This window comes from Xiphophorus couchianus, chromosome 7 (assembly GCF_001444195.1).
Source record: "Xiphophorus couchianus chromosome 7, X_couchianus-1.0, whole genome shotgun sequence".
NCBI lineage: Eukaryota > Metazoa > Chordata > Actinopteri > Cyprinodontiformes > Poeciliidae > Xiphophorus > Xiphophorus couchianus.
This window is the reverse complement of record NC_040234.1, coordinates 19084121-19103093: the sequence shown is the minus strand read 5'-3', so window position 1 is coordinate 19103093 and position 18973 is coordinate 19084121. Positions and strand designations below refer to the sequence as shown.

Here is an 18973-nt window from a genome sequence, read left to right as displayed (position 1 = left end):
AAATCACAAAAGCACCTGATGTGTATATATTTTTTCAGTATTGCAAATCTAAAAATCCCAGGAATTCAAGAAATTGTCATCCCTCTGCATACAAAAGGAAAACATTTTTCATATCTAGGCGTGTTTCCCCATCAACAGGGAAAGAAGCAACAGAAGCTCAACTTCCTCAGGAAGTTAAAGCGTGCTCACCGCCTGCTGACCAACTTCTATTGGTCAGCAACAACAGTGTCCTGACCAACTGTGGTTTGGTTCCCCAGCTGCATAGCAAAATACAGGAAGGTCCTGCAGTGTGTTGGTGAGGTCAGCAGAACATGTCATCCGAACAAAATCTCCCTCCCATCGAGTTATTTACATTGGGAGACATCAAAAGAAAATCAGCTTTGCTTTTGTAAAAACGACCTAACTCATCCTGAACCCTATTTGGTGAAACATAAAGAATAATCTAAATTTAATATGCAAGGCTTAAAAATTGTTATTTGCCATCAAGTTAGTTCCACTTTAGTAGCCCCATAAAATTCTAATGGTGGATATTGCTAGCGACAGTGCTGTGAAAAAGTGTTTGCCTCCTTAAAGATTCCTTCTATTTTTGCTTTAATGCCACACTTAGAAGTAGGTTTTCATAATATCATAAAAAAGATAACTTGAATAAAAACAAAAATCTGTCATTGATTTTATAGATTTGACAAAATTTCAAACTCCCTTTTATATTTGCCAAGGTTACTTTTATCTGATTAAAATTAGTTTGATGATCTGAAACATTTATGTATGACCAAAAAAAAAGCCAAATCTGAAAGGTAGGAAATACACAGAAAAAAGAAAACAGATGATTATAAAAATTTTGTACATTTCCTAATTAAATTAGGCTTATCCAAGTAAATACATTAAATGTATTAAGTTGTCATGTCAAACACATATGACAATGAAGTAACTTTAAATTTAATGACATATAGCAAGTTAAATAATTTTTTAAGTTGGATTAATAAAACACTCTTATCTTACATCTTATCTACCTTCATTTTGTTTTATTTTTTCAAAAGCATCTCATTGTCATTTTATGTTATTCTTAATAAAGTCTATTTTGGACATAAGCTGTTTCGGTTTCGTAGCTGTTTATGAAGGTATTGACTTTCAAAAAACATAATTTAATCTAGTCAAGAACTCTGGATTTTTAAATTTCATAATTTGTTTCAGAGCAATCTTTCAGTTTATCTAATATGATCCGTTTTTTGCAAGCATGTTTCCAGATGTTTTAAAATCTTTGGTTCTTATTAGAATCTTCTGAATTTGAAAGTTTATAAGTTTCTATATCTGCATGTTTCTGTACCTGAAACGTGCAGGTTTTTCTAAATAACTTTGCTATTAAAACACAAATTATATATATTTGTGTTTATATGAAATGTGTCACACATTTCAGAAGTGTGACACAGAACAGCTTTTTACACAAAAACAAACACATACTGAAATATTGAAGGATAACAACAATAAATCAAAGGAAAAAGGGGAACAGCTTTTGAGATTTTAGGAGCCCAGAATATCCTGAATAGTTCTCACTCTGTATCTGTTAAATCTTAACCTGATTCTTTGTACTGAAATAATTTCTTAAGAAATCCAAAACCCATGTGCAAAGTTTCAGGACACATGCTGCTGGCTTAAATTAACCGTTTGGTTTTGGACTCAAAAAGATTAAACAAAGAATCACACAAAACTAACAAAAAGTGACGGATCGGGAGAATGAAGGAAATGATCCGCCCAAGCTAAATAACAGTCCTGCTAATTCCAGTGGAAAGCCTGAAGCTGGAAGCCCACGGTACACTCTGGTTTCCACTTACGCCTGTCAGAGCAGGCAGAACTGAAAACTATGAGGAGCAGATGGAAGATGGAGCAGTGGCAACTTTTGGTATTCACTTCGAATGCAGGCAGAATCTGCCTCCAAAACAGGGATACATACACTTCTTTAATATATAAATACTGTTATTATACTGACTGTGACCCATCAAATTAGGTACAATTTATTCCAAAAGACTTTTGTATTACAAGTGCTGGTTTAAAACCCTTTAAACACATAAAGCACATGTTTTCTCTCATGTCAGTAATGAGAGAATAATTTGCTGTGCCACTAATTTTTTCTATCATGTCTTCTTTTTATGCCTGAAAGCTCCTAAAACTCTCCTTGTGTTTTATCCTTATAATTTGCACTTTTGTGCATCTAAGACATGAACCAGTAACTCTTTTGTGTAAAAAAGCAACTTTATAAGCGTACTAAAAAAACTAAAATTTTGAAGGCTGGGTGAGTTAAGCTAAAACATATTTCTAGTTTCACATTTTAGAAAACAAATCATCTAAATTTTACAAAGGAACTAAATTATTTTGGACAATAAGACCAGCTGAGTGAGGCCTTTCCGTCAATATTTGAAATATTAGTGAGTTGCAGATAAATCTATAGACTTTTGAAGCAATGAACAAGTCTTTGACAGCAGTTTACCTGATTTTTTGACATCTATTAGAAAAGGTAATGTTTGAATGAACAAGTTAATGTCTTACCACAAATCTAGGGCTCAAGCTTGGTGTCTCAGGGATCTGGGGAAGCTATATCAGTCTGATTTGTCCATTTAACCAGTTTTAAGATCATTTTGAAAAATCAACAACTTCCAGCACATATTAAATATGAAGATAAATAAATATGGTCAAAGGTTTGATGGTCTATTAAGGCAAAAATTGAACTATTTCTCCACACTGACGAGACGCATCTTTGGAGGAATCAAAGTGAAGTCTTAAAACATAAGAACTGACAAGCATAGTGGCAAAAGGAATATGCTAAGGGCCTGCTTTATTGTCGGTTTTAGCAGTACATCACAAAAAGTTGATATGGCAGAATGAGAAGGACTCTGTGTCTAAGTTCTTCAACTTCACTTCAGATCAATCACGAGATATTTGAAACTGTTGTTCCAACAGAACAAGGATCTAAATCTAAAACAGATATAGAATAAAGCAGGCTGACTTTAAACTACTGGAAGGGTCTTTACCTCAAACATATTGGAAATAAGTAGACTGTGCTTAAAGGCCAAACAATTTACATGAGCTACATCAATTCCTCCATGAAGAGTGGTCAAAAATCCAGCAGAAAAATGCTGATGGCAACAGAAACTATGTGGGTTCTCTGCAACCACTTAAAATTACAGAATTATTATAACTTTCATGCCAATGAAGTGGACATAACCTTTTCACCAATAGTTTAATAGCATTTCAAGCAGTCCCATAAAATATTCATATATCACTCACCAAAACACCTAAATTAAAATTACTACAAATGATGTAGCTTTCTATTTATTTTTGAAAGCTAATTGTTAAACAGAAAAACTGCAATCTCACATATGCTTTCATATTCAAGGCTCTCTGACCTGAAGCACACAGGCAGACTAACAGGAACACATGAGCAAAGCATAATTGAGTTAAAATCCTCGTTATGAAAACTTTATTAGTACATACTGTTCCATGTTATTTTTAAAACTGTTTGGAAAGCAAAATATGTAAAAGAGGTTTTGTTTTTCCATATTTCATTGGTCCCCACATCCTCCCTGTTATTCACTTATGCAGCCAGAGCTAAGTCAAATCTTCTATCGACAGAATTGATCCAACAGGCCGGTGACGCTTACCTTGTATCTGTGGGATGTAGGGCGCCAGCAGCTTGCTTCTTTTTTTCTCATAGCCCTTCTGAGTGATGTCTCCTGTACAGACAAAGACAGACAAATAGAGGAACAGACAGAGAGAGAAAAAAGAGAAAGAGACAGGGAGGGGGACAGAGAGAGATGAGTCATTAGCTGGGCTGAGGCTTGCTGTTCTGTGTGTGTTGGTGTGTATAACGGCCTCAGGATCACACTGCCAGGCTGGTTAGACTGGCACCACATGGTACCAGATCCAGGTTCTGGTTAGGGAATGATTAATGACATATACACTTTTCATTCACTCACAGTATATTTACCAGCTTTACAAAAACACTTTTAATATATTAGCTAGAGAAGACAATTTCCTCTGAGTATTTGAATAATATCAACTGAGCAAGTGGAGTTTAAAGGATCATTTATGAGTGCCTAAAATAACATCCCAAAGTAGAAACTGTGTCATGGAAGCATGACACAGTTTTTTATCCCTTGCATGTGAATAAAAGGCAATAATTTAAATAAGATCAAACGAATCCAAGAAGAATTTTTGTAAAAAAAAAATTAAGACAGAAAAAAAGAAAGAATGAGAGAAATGTGTCAAGAAAGAGTTCACAAGTTCTAAAATTACTGAAGAGTTGTAAGTCTAGTCTACAGAGTGGCTTAAAAGAGCATAAAAATGCCAAAAGACACAGGAAGGTCAGTAAGATGAAGACTGGTCAATCCTAGATAACTAGAGCATGTTTCATTTTCCATTAAAGATACTACTTGTTTTTTTGTGTTCATTTTGAGGTGTTTTTTTTTAAAGAAAAAACTATGAGCATGCTTTGTTTCCACATCCTGTACTGTAGCTCTAACAACTCCAAGATAGATCAAAACTAAAATACTGAGACAGAAGGTTTGTGACAGTAATCTCAGCTGTTAGAAGAATCCACCACATGATGCATATTTCTGTGTTGGTTTCAACTTATTTTTAAAAAAATTAATCCAGTATTATGAAGTACAGTGTTTATGTTCCTTTCTGAGGGGTTCATGACAGCTGACCCAATATTTCATAAACAATACATCCATCTGAAGACTCACATAAATATCCAATGCTTCCAAATTTAAATGATGAAATATTTGTTCATTATTCTTCAGGCAGATTGGATGCAAAATGTCCATGAGTGTCCTCGTATTTAGCTCCAACTATCTCCCCATGAACTCTGACAAGCTTCCCTGTCCTTACAGGGGGGAAAAAGCATCCCCACAGCTTGATGCTGCCACTACCATTTTGCAAAAAGGAACATTTTGGTCCTATCAAATGACACCACATTCTGCTAAATATTTGCAATATCTTCTACATGGTTTTTTGCAAACCTTACAAAAGTTGTGGGGTTTTTTTCTTAGCTAAATACAAATGCACTCTGCAAACTTTTCCAATTTTTAACGTTTGTTGAATCAGGCATCATTTCTCTTTCCCTTTACAAATATGCATTACTCAGCGTTGGTCTATCACATTAAATCTCTAACGGGACAAAATGTGAAACAATTTAAGTGACATCAATTCTTTTGCAAGCTACTGTAAATGATTCTGCATCACTACTCACAGCTTATTGAATTAATTTCTGCTTGTACTGTGCTCTTTAAGCCTCTTCAGAACAACTGTGTGATAATGTGAAGGCAGGTGTTGTTTGCAACGCTGCCCACTGCTCCTGAGTCACCAGTAACAACTGAATGCCTGCACTGTTAAATGTCCAAGAGAGATGGAGGCCAGCAACAATGCAATGCTGTCCACAGGCTAAGCCGTCTGACCTGACACTGACTCGTTCGGGTGATAAATTCTCTGTTTGTGTGCGTGTGTGAGAACATCAGTGAGTGTCTGTGTGCATGCCAGCGTGCCTGTTTGGACACCGCAGCAGCCATCCAGTTTGACAAACGCACAATAGAGGCCCACTATTCTCTGTGACAGCTCCAAATTCTGGCCCGCGGCCTGCGAGGCCGGGCCGCCCGGAGAACACGCTGATCCATGGAATTATGTCTCAGTAAAACTAATCTTCTGATCCGAGAACAAGCAACTTTGTCATAAAATATTATGGAATAGTTTTGAATGTTGTGTACCAGTAAACTCCTACCCCGAGCCCCTTGTTACACCACACCTAAATATTTGATTCCCAAAAAATAATTTTTGCTCTTTAAAAAAAAAACAGTCAAAGGTTTGTAATACATATTCTGTGCCAGAAGCTGGAGACAACAGTAACATAAATTTCAGAGTTGCCAAGTTGGCAACTTAGCAGCTAAATGTAGCTACTTTCTTTTAGAAAAAAAAGATAAAAGAAAAGAGAATAAAAGAAAAGCCTCAGCAGTGAATCTGGTGACTTTTTGGTGTCATTGGAGACTTATGGAGACTGGTGAGAATGCATGTACTGTTTCTGCTCTGTTTCAGCAACCAACAGGACCTGTCATTACTCGCTCCTCAGGACAAAGGCACACCCAGTCCTCATCCAGCAGTCCCCCTCAGCTGCAGTCAGAGCAGGAGATGATCCCCTTCTGTCAATAAGGTTAAAACCAAAATCAGATTCAAGAAAACTAAGATAGGCTCTGTTTGCATGGGTTTGGATAGGGCTAACATGGAGAAAATCTCTGTTTCCCTAAATATCAGGGCCAGACTGCAACAAACAATTTGGTAAGCAGAGAAGATCATCAGGACTGATCTTCCCTCCATCCAAGACCTGAACAAGTTGATTTTGATTTTGAGGACAGGACCTACATCTTGAAGTAAAGAGTTGCAAAATTTCCTCTGAAAGTGTGCACATCAGTGTTTGTACATAAATGATGTGTATCTGTGCATTACTTACTGACTGAATCTATTTCCTCTCTCTTAGACCTTTAAGTACCTCAATAGGAGCAAAATGGGAGGATTCAAAGGTCAATATGTGCCCTGCTGACTGGGGAATAACAGAAGGAGGTGGGAGGTGGGGATGTGAAGGGGTAATGGGAATGGAGGGGAGGACACAGATGGAAAGATAGATAGAGGACGGCTTTGCAGCTATGGTAAATTGCACAGTGGGAATGTAGGTTTGACCACCTTTACCTCTGAGCCATGTACAGAAAAGTCCTCAAATTACACACTTTAGAAGATTGGAAACACCGTAAAACAAAACAGAGACGGAATGTGTCAGACAGGAGATAAACAAAAGCTTGACACAGAGCTAAGGGACTTTCTCATATCATCAAAGAGAATAAGCAGGATGGGCTCAGCTGAAGGACTGCATCTTCTCTCAGTCAGGATCCATCTTAATCATAAGCCTGCTCCTTTGTTCCCTTTATCCTTCCACTCAAACCTCTTCCAGCATCATCCCAGCCACTAAGTCCTCGCTGACGACACACAGAGGCCTTCCTGTCATCTCCTGACCTCCAGACACTTTCTCTCTTTTCAATCACCTTCAGTCTGCTAAGCAGAGAAAACAAAAACAAAAAGCGAAATCTCCTGTCAAATGTTCACTTCCACACCATCCGTCTGACGTGAAAGCATCTTATTTACTGGAGGCTGTGGGAAAAAACAATTCAATCATTTTATGTGGTTACCTTAAACTTTGTGTCACCAGGCCAGAATTTAAATTTGATAGTGTGTGTGTGAAGCTGTTTGCACTTGTGACCCATTAAAAACAATCAGAACCCTCAGGCAGAGGCGGTCGGTATGTAAAAGTGTGCGTGAATCTCTGTGTGCACATCGGAGTGGCAGCAACAGATCAAGTCTGTAATACATCACAAAAAATAATCCAGTAACGTCAAAGTTCTTATCCTGACTGCACCCCAAGTATTAAAAAGAGCGTTGCATTGATTTTTTATTCTCATGTGTTTAATTAACAGTCTGTTCTACATAAAAAAAAACAATGGAAGTCAAAAATCTCTTCCAGATCAATGAACATACCATACTAAACAATAGCAGCCTGCACTGATAACACTTCGAAATAGATGTGACTAATGAGTAAAGAAGAGTTAAACTTTCAATGAAGTCTGAGGATATAAAAAGATGTATTTTCCTTGGCATTGTGAAAAATGTGAGGTTCACTGTAGCTGCAAGAGTGAGAGAGAGCAAGACTTTGCAGCAGATAAGAGGAAGGCTCCCTGGAGAACAAAGTGTTGTTCTATTTTATTCTTTTGAGCCTTTAAGTGCTGTCTGTCATGAAATATGATGAATTTGGAAATGTTGGGGGGCTGCACAGTGGCGCAGTTGGTAGCACTGTTGCCTTGCAGCAAGAAGGTCCTGGGTTCGATTCCCGGCCGGGGTCTTTCTGCATGGAGTTTGCATGTTCTCCCTGTGCATGCGTGGGTTCTTTCCGGGTACTCCGGCTTCCTCCCACAGTCCAAAAACATGACTGTTAGGTTAATTGGTCTATCTAAATTCTCCCTAGGTGTGAGTGTGTGTGTGAATGGTTGTTTGTCCTGTATGTCTCTGTGTTGCCCTGCGACAGACTGGCGACCTGTCCGGGGTGTACCCCGCCTCTCGCCTGGAACGTAGCTGGAGATAGGCACCAGCAACCCTCCCGACCCCATTAGGGACAAGGGTGAACAGAAAATGGATGGATGGATGGATGGAAATGTTGGCAGGATCTACTTATGTTTCAGGAATTATAGGTGCACTAACCACATTCATTATTAATGTAATGTTTCCAGGTTTGTATTAAACAATATTTCCCCAGTTTTCTGTTTTATTTAGAAAGCCTAGGACTGCGTTTGAAGTGTTTATTCTTTTATGTGTGTGTTTACGCTTGTTTTGTTATCAATTGTCACTCGTAGATTTATTCTTCTCTACATGTGAGAAAGATTACTTAATTTTCAGGTTACTATGGTAGTTATTGCGTTTTATGTTATATTTACCATTTTTGATGTGTGATTATTTGAATTAATTTGGATTTTTTTTGTTGGAATTCTTAATATCCTGAGTTCTGCATTTAAGTTCTCTTTGTCCATTTCTTTCAAACTGAAACATAAAAGGAACAATTAGTAAAACTGAACCAAAATCAATGTGGCCAGTTTGAGGTAACACCAATTCCTCCTCAAGAATATATAAATCATTCTATAAACATATGGTGCTACAATTATTGCATTATAAATTTGTTCCTCCTCTGCAAGTGAAATCCTTGAACCCCTGAAATAAAACCTTCATGTCGGCACCAGACTCCAACCCCCTCTTCTTGAATGACCACCAGCCAGAAAGATGGCCCCACCCTTTCCACAATGTCAGATCCCGTGCCAGTCTGACCCACAAACGTGCCAACTCTGCTACTGAGCCAGCAATCAAACTGTCTGCCCTTCAGACACAGAAAACCACAACTAAATATTTAGGCAGGGGGAGAAACTAGTCTCTGGGCTTGTGCATTAATTGCGGCAGAAAAAGCAGATGTGACCAGCTGTCTGTCAGCATAAGCTCTCCTGCACATTTGGCTTAGGTTTTATATGTCACTGTCATTTGAATCTTTAAATTTTTTTCAGTACATATTTGCAGGAATGGAATATCGGGATGCAAAGTGATCTAACTTTACCATGCAAAGTATTTCTCTGATCCAACTTTAACTGGATATACTTGTGTATTCACATCTGATGAGGAAAGAAAAAGGCAAAAATACAGATAAGAGAAAAAAGCATAACACCACAGGGCATCTTTACAGTCTATCTATGACTTAAAATGTTTGGTTAATAATAATAGGATTTTAAAAAACACACACACATAAGACCTGTAGCAAACTATAAAGACAGGCAGAGTAACTCACAGAAGCCAGAAGGCTGCAGAGCGGTGATGTCTTCAGCAAACAGAGCAGTGATGGAAGAAGGTTCAGAATAAGAGGCCAGGGGGTCAGCTGAGGCTAACCAGCTAAAACAGTCTAACACATCCTGCTGTCATAAATCAGGCCACTCTGCCATTCTTTGTTTCCTTTCAAAGTCAGAGCAGGAGAAAGATCGAACCCCATCTCCCTCATCCTGCCGTCCTATCACTCCCCTTCCTCTCTCTCTAACCCTCCACTCGCAGCACCCCCTCTGCTATCAGCCCCCTCCAAACATCCCCCCACCCCTCTCTCTCTTTCACCGTTTCCATCCGTCCCTTGTTCACTCTCCTCCCAGCGAAGGTTTCCACAAAGCCAAGCTTGGCTGCAGGATTAGGGTGTCAAAGCAGACCCCTGCCCCCCACCTTTCTCACATACCGATCCCACACAGCACTTCCACTGTACAACAACTGTGAAGAGCCTTCATTAGCTTGTTATGACATGTTCACACAAGTCAGGTTACACCGCACGAAGACAGCTTGTTTCAAAGCAGAGCAACAAAAATCAAACATGAAGATTAAGCAACAAAGAATCAGAAATATCAAGTGAGGGATGAGTTTGGTAACTTTGAGATTAACATTGTAATTCTTCAACAATTTCTATCTAAAAACTGCTTTGTGGGAAAAAAATTTAACCAGAGGAAGCCACTGAGGGGTGAGATTAGTCTACCTTTGATGTTGAGGAAAATCCACCCCTGTATTTAGACTGGCTGGAGATAGAGTACTCCAGGAGTCCCACGGGTTTCCTCAGCCTCCTCCGAAGAGGAGGGGATGGATGTCTGCATGTCTGAGCGGCTCTGCATCTGTATTTCATTTTAGACACTAGCCACCTATTTGCCCTGTGGCACACACGTTCAGTGAATGCCTGCATATGATTAGGCTAATTAATGTTTGGTAGCGAAAAGCTAATGAATATAGCCAAACACTTCCAGAAAAAAGAACATCCTGTCTGCTTCTTTAGGCCTTTCACTGCTGGGCTAATCACCTTCTCTGAGGAGGTTTATGGGGAAAATCCTGTGCAAAGCTATTGAATTCAATATGTGAGGTAAATTAATAACCACTGTAGCTTTTATAGAACAAAATACATTTTCTTGTGAATTTTTAGGCTGGTAGTTAAATAGGATGGTAAAATGATTCATACCCTTGGCAGATTTTGATATTTTCATTAGCGCTTAGTCAATGGAAATTACCAACACCTAAAGGCTAAAAATAAGAAAAAGTACGAGAGTCATTGTTATAAAACAAATCATGTTTTCATTAACAATTTAATAAAAAATTACAAGTTAAAAATGCTTTTTAAAATGGTCAATTATCAAACACCTTTCTAACGTCTGCCCTTTTCATGTTTTAACATTTTTTTTTAGTGAGCAGCTTCAAGTTTTTGAGGTTGGAAGGGCTCTTTGCCATCACCCTAATCTTTAGCTACCTCCATAGATGCTATATCAAAATCAAATCTGAACTTTGGCTGAGCAATTTCAAAACATGAATACTTTCAGACAGAAGAAACATGTTGGTAAAATTTAATTAAAATACTTTAAACATAAATCTTCCACACGTGTGAACAATTTCTAGACTAATTGACAACTGCTCAAACCAATTAAACACATTAAATCAGTACAAATCATACAAAAGACTTTTTAACCATATATGTTTCATTGACAAGAAGTACAATTATGAACACTAAAACAGTTGCATTACTTTATGAAAACTTAGAAATGTTACTATACAGATTAATATTGATAATAATTGTTGTGGCAACAAACACATTTTTAATCCCCTTATCTTCCTCAACAATGTTGTACTCATGACATTCTTGATCTGTAGAATATAACTATAATCTTTATTAAATGTTAATATATTACTGCATAAGTGACTTTAAATGTTATATCTATCAAAGTACAGCATTCAAGTGGTCATATGCAGTTGCAATATTGCACTTTAATAATAGGATGATGACTGTGAATCCATTTTTTCTGCAGCCCTGCATGTAAGCAGTGACATATTCAAACAGGATGATCTTGTTTATTTTGTTAATGCCATGTTGAGTTTTTAAGTGTAAGGAGGGGATTTTAAAAATATCAAATACTGTCAAAACAGAGGAAGAACAACATAAAAAAGGAAAACTCCCATGTTAATTTCTTCATTCATAAAGGAAAGGAAGTGTTACATTCCGATGACTGTGTTAAATGCTGCCTGTCCTAATGGCATGTTAGAGGAGATGTCTGGAATACACAGGGCACATTGTTGAGTCCAAACTGCTGCCTGTAAATTGCTCAAGTACAGCCTTTGGAGGGTGATGGAGCTTTGCAGAGTTAGACATGTCATTGGAGCTGTCAGGAAGGCGCCTACAATCTTTGCCGTTTTGCTGACTTTGCCCACAGCCCCTCAGGTATGTTCAGGAGCAAAATCAGGAACCCAAAAAACACCATGCCTGTTTTTTTATCCGCAGAGTTGGCTTCACCACTTAGAAACATTGATTTCATTCTGGTACCTATAGACTGGTCAGTCACAGTCATATGTCCTCATCTAGAGATTTGTAGCACAAGTGTAAAATGCCGAAGTGTTTAACAGCATATGATAATTGTTGCAGAGCAGATTAAATAGTCAAAATTCTTGCGTAAACCTATTTGTTATTTTCCCAAAATGACAATTACACTGATCAATTTCTTATCCCTAAATTTCTTTTCAAACATAGTCAAGACCAAGGAGCTGCCAAAAGATATCAAAGACAAAACTGTAGGTACAAGAATGTCAATGACTACAAGACCATCAAGAAGTTGACAGCAATTAGTGCAGATATTCATCATCAAAATGATTATCAATAGATGTCAGCCTGGAGCTCCAGACAGGATCTTGACTCACATTGTGAAAATTATTATAGAAAAGATAGGGATCGACCTTCGGCCTTCTGTTAATGATCCCATGGCAGTTTGGAGCTGACCAAATCCCTCATGAGGCGGGATGCAAGCCTGGTGACCAGCTACAACAAACATCTTGGCACTGTGCTCAGCAGCAGAGTTTATTCTACAAAGTTCTTAAACACAGTTTTTAGCGGATCATTGATTTTGTGGGAGTTTGTTTCCTTCAATCTCTAGATTAAAATAAACCTTCTGTTCACAATCATTCACAATTAGAGACTGTTCATTGGTAGGAGAACAAACTGCTGAAAATGTATTCCAATAAAGAAAACAATAAACAAAACCTATTTTGTAGTCATAATAAATAACTTTATGGTCAAAAAAAAAAGAAAGATATTGGGCCTTGAAGTGCTTTGAAACTAAAAAAATGTGCAAACAGCAATGTTTCATTCACTCCAGGAGTTTACAGCAATTCAGAACTTGATTCAAGGCCAAATCCATTTAGATCACATACTAAATGTACCATTCTGCTCCAACATAGATAAACTTAAGGCTATAAGAAATATGACTGCTAAAGCATAAATTGAACACAAGTAGCTGTAGGTGCACTGATAAATAATTAAAGTAACAAAGAAAAAAAAACATTGAAAAGACTTAGAGTAAGCCAGAATCAGAAGGAAGAAGGGTAAGTGTTACAGAAAAGAGAGGGTCGATTGAAGCTGATGATGAAACTGAAACTGGGAGCCAGCTGGAGAAACATCAGGAGGTGGAGCTGACTGGAGAATTTCAGACACAAAAGGCAGAAATAATGACAAAAAGAGGAAAGAGAGAAAAATGAGAAATAGAGGAGGACATAATTAAAAGGTAATGACTTCTTCTTCCTTTCAATAGACGCACGTGCTGCTAATACACACACACACACACACACACACACACACACACACACACACGCCCACTATCTGATAACTCTGATCCTAAGGCACCATGCCGTCCCTCGGCCTCCATCCATCAACAGCTCCAATCACAGCATCGCATCGCTTTTAATTAAGTAGTGCCAACCAATTAGGAGAGTGAACTAACCCTCCATTACCACTTTGTTAATACATAACCCCCTCATCACAACCACACACACACACACACACAGACCAAAATTCCCCCTTCGTCCCTCAGGCTCAGTATGGCTGGTGAGCAGACAGACAGCGTGAATAATAAGACATTAGATGCAGAGCTGCTTTACACTGGGGAGCCTGCAGCTGTGCACTGTTTCAGGGAGCAGGCAAGAGGGGCAGCCATAATTAACAAGTCACAAATCAACACTTCTACTATACATACATACTCTGTTGTGTATACATACAAAACAGAGAAACACACTTACATCAGTTCTGGGAGAAATAAAGAAGCAAGACCACACAGACATAAGTGCAAGGACACATTAACCTGCTAATGTGCCATAAACAAATTAAAAGTATCCTCAGTTATTCTTTATCCCAATTGAATGTTCTCACATTTTCTCTTTACCACCTAAAAGCTCAATGTACTTTACTAAGATATTGTCGAAACAAAAAAAAAAAAATTGTTAGGAATGCTGGTCAGAGTTGACAATAGCATGAATGAATGTAATCCTAGAAGAAAACATGTTGAACTCTGTGGCAGTGCCCACCTCCAGTCCCAGAGAGTCTGCAACGTCTTGAAACACACCTGAATCAAAAGGCTGGATTTGCTCATCAGCAGTCATTCATCCATGCAGAGGCTTAGTAATTATGCATTCATTTGATTCAGCTGTGTTGGAGCAGGGAAGCATTTAAAAATTGTTGGGTTCGCTGTGTTAAAGGCGGCAACAGACTTGAGACCAGGAGGTTCAACCTTCCAGCAAGACAATGTCCCTAAACACACAGCCAAAGCTACAATGGAATGGTGACATCACTTGAACTATCTTTGCAAAGAAGAATGAGGAAAAAAATTCAGTCCTATCGATGTGCAAAACTGACATACCGCAAAAGAATTGCAGCAAAAAGGTGGCTAGACAAGAAAATTGTTGGCACAAATGCCATCTCATAGTTTTCAGATTTTTATTGATTAATAAATGTTGAAAATCTTGTTCAATTTTTTTTTCTATTCAGATTTGTGCACTATTTCTTTTGCGCATATGAAATATTCTACAATAGGTGGTTGTAATGTATCAAAAGGTTCAAGGTTAAACTAAAAGTAAGGAAAAAAGTTAAAAAAAATAAATGGTTTGGAGTTAGGTTTGCAGTAGAGAAGGTTGGAACAATAGGACATATTGTCCACGAGTGTCCTCAAGTATGTAAATGAAGCAAACCGTTGGTTCATATGCGAGAGCCGAACTGGTCTGGCTCTGATCCAAACCCATTCATGCCAGCTTCATTTACACATGCTACTCCCAGAATACACTGAGCTGTGCTGCTATTCTGGCCCTCAGCCAGGACTTCACGATGTGCAAACACGTGTCTCACCTACAGGAACAGCAGCAGCAGAGATGGCGCAAAAGAACATTACACAGCACAACAGAGGGCTTTCAAAAATCACAGGAGCAAAGCAGACTTTAATTTCATACCTATTAAAATACTATTAAATAATTACATTTTTATCACATCTGCACCGCTAGGTTATTTTTAAATTCTAATAGAAATTAAAAACACAAAGTGAAAGAATATTATCGAAGTCCCCCCCGCCCCCAAAAAACAATACTGTCTCATTGTTTGAGTGTTTTCATTCTGCCTGTGGGGTTAGTGTGTATTCATGTGTGTGATTTGTGGAGCGCGACATCTGTGTGACAAGCGTGACCAGTGCAGGAGCCTCAGCGTTAACACACCGCCCTGAAATAAGAGTATTATTCTCAAAGCTGGAAAGCAGCATTCAGTCCTCAGCTGCACTGGAGTAAAATAACTTACTCCACTCGCTTAGAGCGGCAGAGTGTTTCAGTCATCCACTAACATGCTTATAAATCAGCTCTGAGAGTGGAGACAGCCACCAGGATCAGTCTTAAGCTGCAAAAAATTGTCCAGGCCTGTCCACTTCTACTAATGTTTGTGCTCTGGAAGCTGAGATTGTAAAGTAAAATTTGAACAACAATGTGGAAGCTTCAGGAAACTTTTGACTTAGCTCCTCCCAGAAGATGACTAAATATCCATCACGATTGGTTTGGAATTCAGTTTGCAGATTAGGACACTACACTACGTATTCAAGTTTCTATACAAACAGTAAATAAGAATTACGTTTCAATTAACAGGAACACAATCTGAAAATAATTACTCAAGAAAAGAAAAAGTCCAATCACCTGATTTTAGTCTGTTTTCCTAACACAGAAGCTTTTGAATAGCTCCATCTCCCATCTTCTTGGCAGAGGCACCTTGCAGCAGCTCCAGCATGCGCCTCACTGAACAGAAGCTCGGCATCCCTGGACTCAGAGATAGGAGTCAGATGGTGACCCATCGGAAGCCTCCAGATCAGTGGCTTCTGCTCACTCCTCAGCGCGGTCTTAGTGGACGTGAAGCGATTTATTGTCTTCTTTTTCGCCTGGTTATTACCATATGAATGGTCATGTTTCACCGGCTTGACACAAGCTCAGCCATTAAGCTCCTTGCAGATGTACACACACAGCATTTTTTTTCTTTATTGAGGGACAGCAAGGTGGGGGGGGGTTCTGTGTGCACAACAAAACGCTGAATGTCTACACACGGATCCCGTGGTTAACGAGTGCAAGCACAGGTCCACATAGTTGTAGGGTTGCAGTAGGGAACCGTGTGTATGGGTTTGTCCTTATATTCGTCTTTGCCCAAAAGTAATGAGCTCTGTTCTAAGAGTCTCAAGGAATAAAACAAAGCTTTTTCTGTTCCTCATCTGTGATTTGTCGTGACTGGATCTTGGTGGAAAGCCCAGCATCAGTGTGAGATTAAAAGAAAAGCACATACAAACATTATTCTTTATATTGAAATTACCAAATATCTACAAGGTTTTTTCCTCTTACGTTGTTAATCTAACAATGTCACTAAAGTTAGATCAATAATGTGAAGTTGAGGATATAAGTCAGATAGTTTTCAAAATAGTAATGTGCTATACTATCAAAAAATCAGTCTCCTGCTGCTTTTTTGTTCAATAAATGTCTCACATTACTCAATTTCAGGAAAACCACAAGTATGTATGTGTGCGTGTGTTTGTGTGTGTGCGTGTGTGGGCGTGTACTCCAAGATTTGCTCTCTCAAGTCAAAATGTACAAAAACAGCTCGTCAGGCTGATCTCTACAGGCTGCTGGACAGGATGACCACAAGCTTCACCTCATTTCACACGCCATCTGTTCCTCACTTTACATCTCTCCTAAAGCTGTAATTCCAACACCTATAAAAATATAATAAGTGGTTTTGCAAACAATTATCTAAATGAGGATTTATTACCTTTAAGGTCACATGTCAGACTTTTTCTAGTTAGTTTTTTTGCCAGCTTCCAAGCTGGCAATCAGATTCAAACCTTGATCCATTTTAGTACAAGTATGTACAGTCCTATGCAAAGATACTTGTAAACCTTGATTTATTTTTGTCAATTTTTATTACTAACACCATCACCTGAGCACAGGTTAACTGAGGAGCTCTGGTAAAAAAAAAAAAAAAGGAAAAATTAAGCTTTCTGGTCTAAATAGAATAGAATAGAATTCAACTTTATTGTCATTGCACTGTCACAAGTACAAGCAACGAGATGTAGTTTTCTAAATGCGATGCATGGTAGAAAAATCCATAACCTAAACATACCAAACCTACCATGAAACATGGTGGTGGCAGAATCAGGGTATGGGGATGAGTTTCTTCTGCACGCACAGGAAAGACAGTTTAAGTTGCCTGGAAGGTGGATGGAGCTAAAGATAGAGAAATGCTGGAAGAAAACATGCTAGAGACAGCAAAACACTAGAGAGAGGCTGAAGGCTCTCATTTCAGCAGGACAACAACCATAAAGATACAAAACCAGCTAAAATGGGATGGGATGCCATCTGTCTGCCTCTCACCCAATGTCCGCTGGTAACGGGCACCAGCCTCCCTCCATGAATAAGCCCTTACTATTATGAACTACTTTGTGTTTCATTTCTCACATGAAATATGTTGAAGCTTGTGGCTGTAACTTAACAAAACCATACACAAGTTCTAGTGTTATAGATACTTTAGCAAAGCACTTTTCCATTCATCTGGATCTAAATGAAACTATCTGGAAGATAAAAGTTTAATTGTTGTATTGTTTGTTGTTTTCTCCTTCTCTTCCCTCTGTCTTCTGTTGTTTTACCTTCCCTAAATAATTTCTTAGACCAGTCTCTGTTGATGGAGTAACGACTACCAAACAAGACCCCGGCCGGCAATACGGAAAGCAAACCTTCACAAAAGTTAGTCTCACATGAATCCTTCACAAATATTGCATAGATGCCTTCTATTTCTCATCTATAATATTGCATGATGGCTCTTTCTACTTCCTCAGCAACAGAACCAGATGAACTCTGCTTTCCCTGCAGCTTTAAATCAATTAGAGGGGGTAGATATGGTGCTCTCAAGGCAAGATTTTACCCTTTAAAATTTTAACAACATGGTGCATCACTGTTTCAGTCGATGTTTACAAGGCTGAGCTGGCAGGAAAACATCTGGTGGCCCTCGGAGGAGAGCAAGATATACTGTAGTGTATATTTACAGTAAGTAAAAGTTTGGTTTTATATCAACCAGGTGTTTGCAAACTGGATTTCCACTTTGAGTAAATTAAATAAGTTGGAAAGTGCAAGTGAAATATCTCACACACGAACAGCAGCACAGCACTGGCACACAGACATTCAAACTCAACCAAATGAGCAGAGAAACTCAGTCGCCTACCTACGCACACTGCGAGCCGAACATTAATGAGAAAGGAGGCTGCGAGAAGACAGCCCAGCTGGAGCACATGTGCATCGCTCCTGTTCTAATGAGTCCATTAGTCAGAGGCAAAACGGCCTACCACACACAGCCGAGCTGCTGTACTCACATATAACACGCATGGACATTTAAACATATTCACATGCTCGGCCCCTCGGACACAGTCCCACAGTAACATGGAACATGCGATGAACTGATATGTAACCCAGCTGGAAAACAGAGATGGCAGCGTTCCTGTCAGACAAGTTTATAGTGTTACATGATAGCATCAGGCACACAGACTTAAACATTGGTTGGGCTTTTAACCAATCTGTCCAACAGAGGGCGCTGGAGATGTGTGAAGCTTGAAGGTGTAACATTTTCCGAACTGTTTAGATTTCTTATCTAAATACGTTTCTTTATCTCCTCCCTTTCTTTTTTTTATCATGAAAGTTAGTTACTAAGTCTAGCTGCAACATTTTTTCTTTTCCTTGTTGTTGTGAGTTCATTATCTCCAATTCTGGCATCTCACCTAATTTCAAGTTTGCTCTGAGTTAAAAATAAAAACCATTTCTCAGTTACTGGAGACTAACTGTGAAACTCTGATGGATAATAACCCATTAAACCATTTTTTTCAGTCTGTTAACAACATATTTCTACTATAGCCTGGGGCAGATTTAGACTCATTAACGGTGATCTGAGATAGAGGGAACATTATACAAAGCTGTGCAGCTTGCAGACAGACACAGAAAGGCTGAGCTGCATCACAGTATCTGA

General features: G+C 38.6%; 1 protein-coding gene across 10 annotated transcripts in view; it reads right to left on the bottom strand.

The window, feature by feature from the left end:
- dip2a (disco-interacting protein 2 homolog A) overlaps window positions 1-18973 on the bottom strand; it is a 92124-nt gene that overhangs the window by 34332 nt on the left and 38819 nt on the right. For all 10 annotated transcript variants that reach the window (XM_028023179.1, XM_028023168.1, XM_028023172.1 and 7 more), the window contains exon 2: window positions 3654-3725. In XM_028023179.1, the coding sequence (XP_027878980.1) occupies window positions 3654-3725 (72 nt within the window). The remainder of the gene's footprint in view (window positions 1-3653; window positions 3726-18973) is intronic.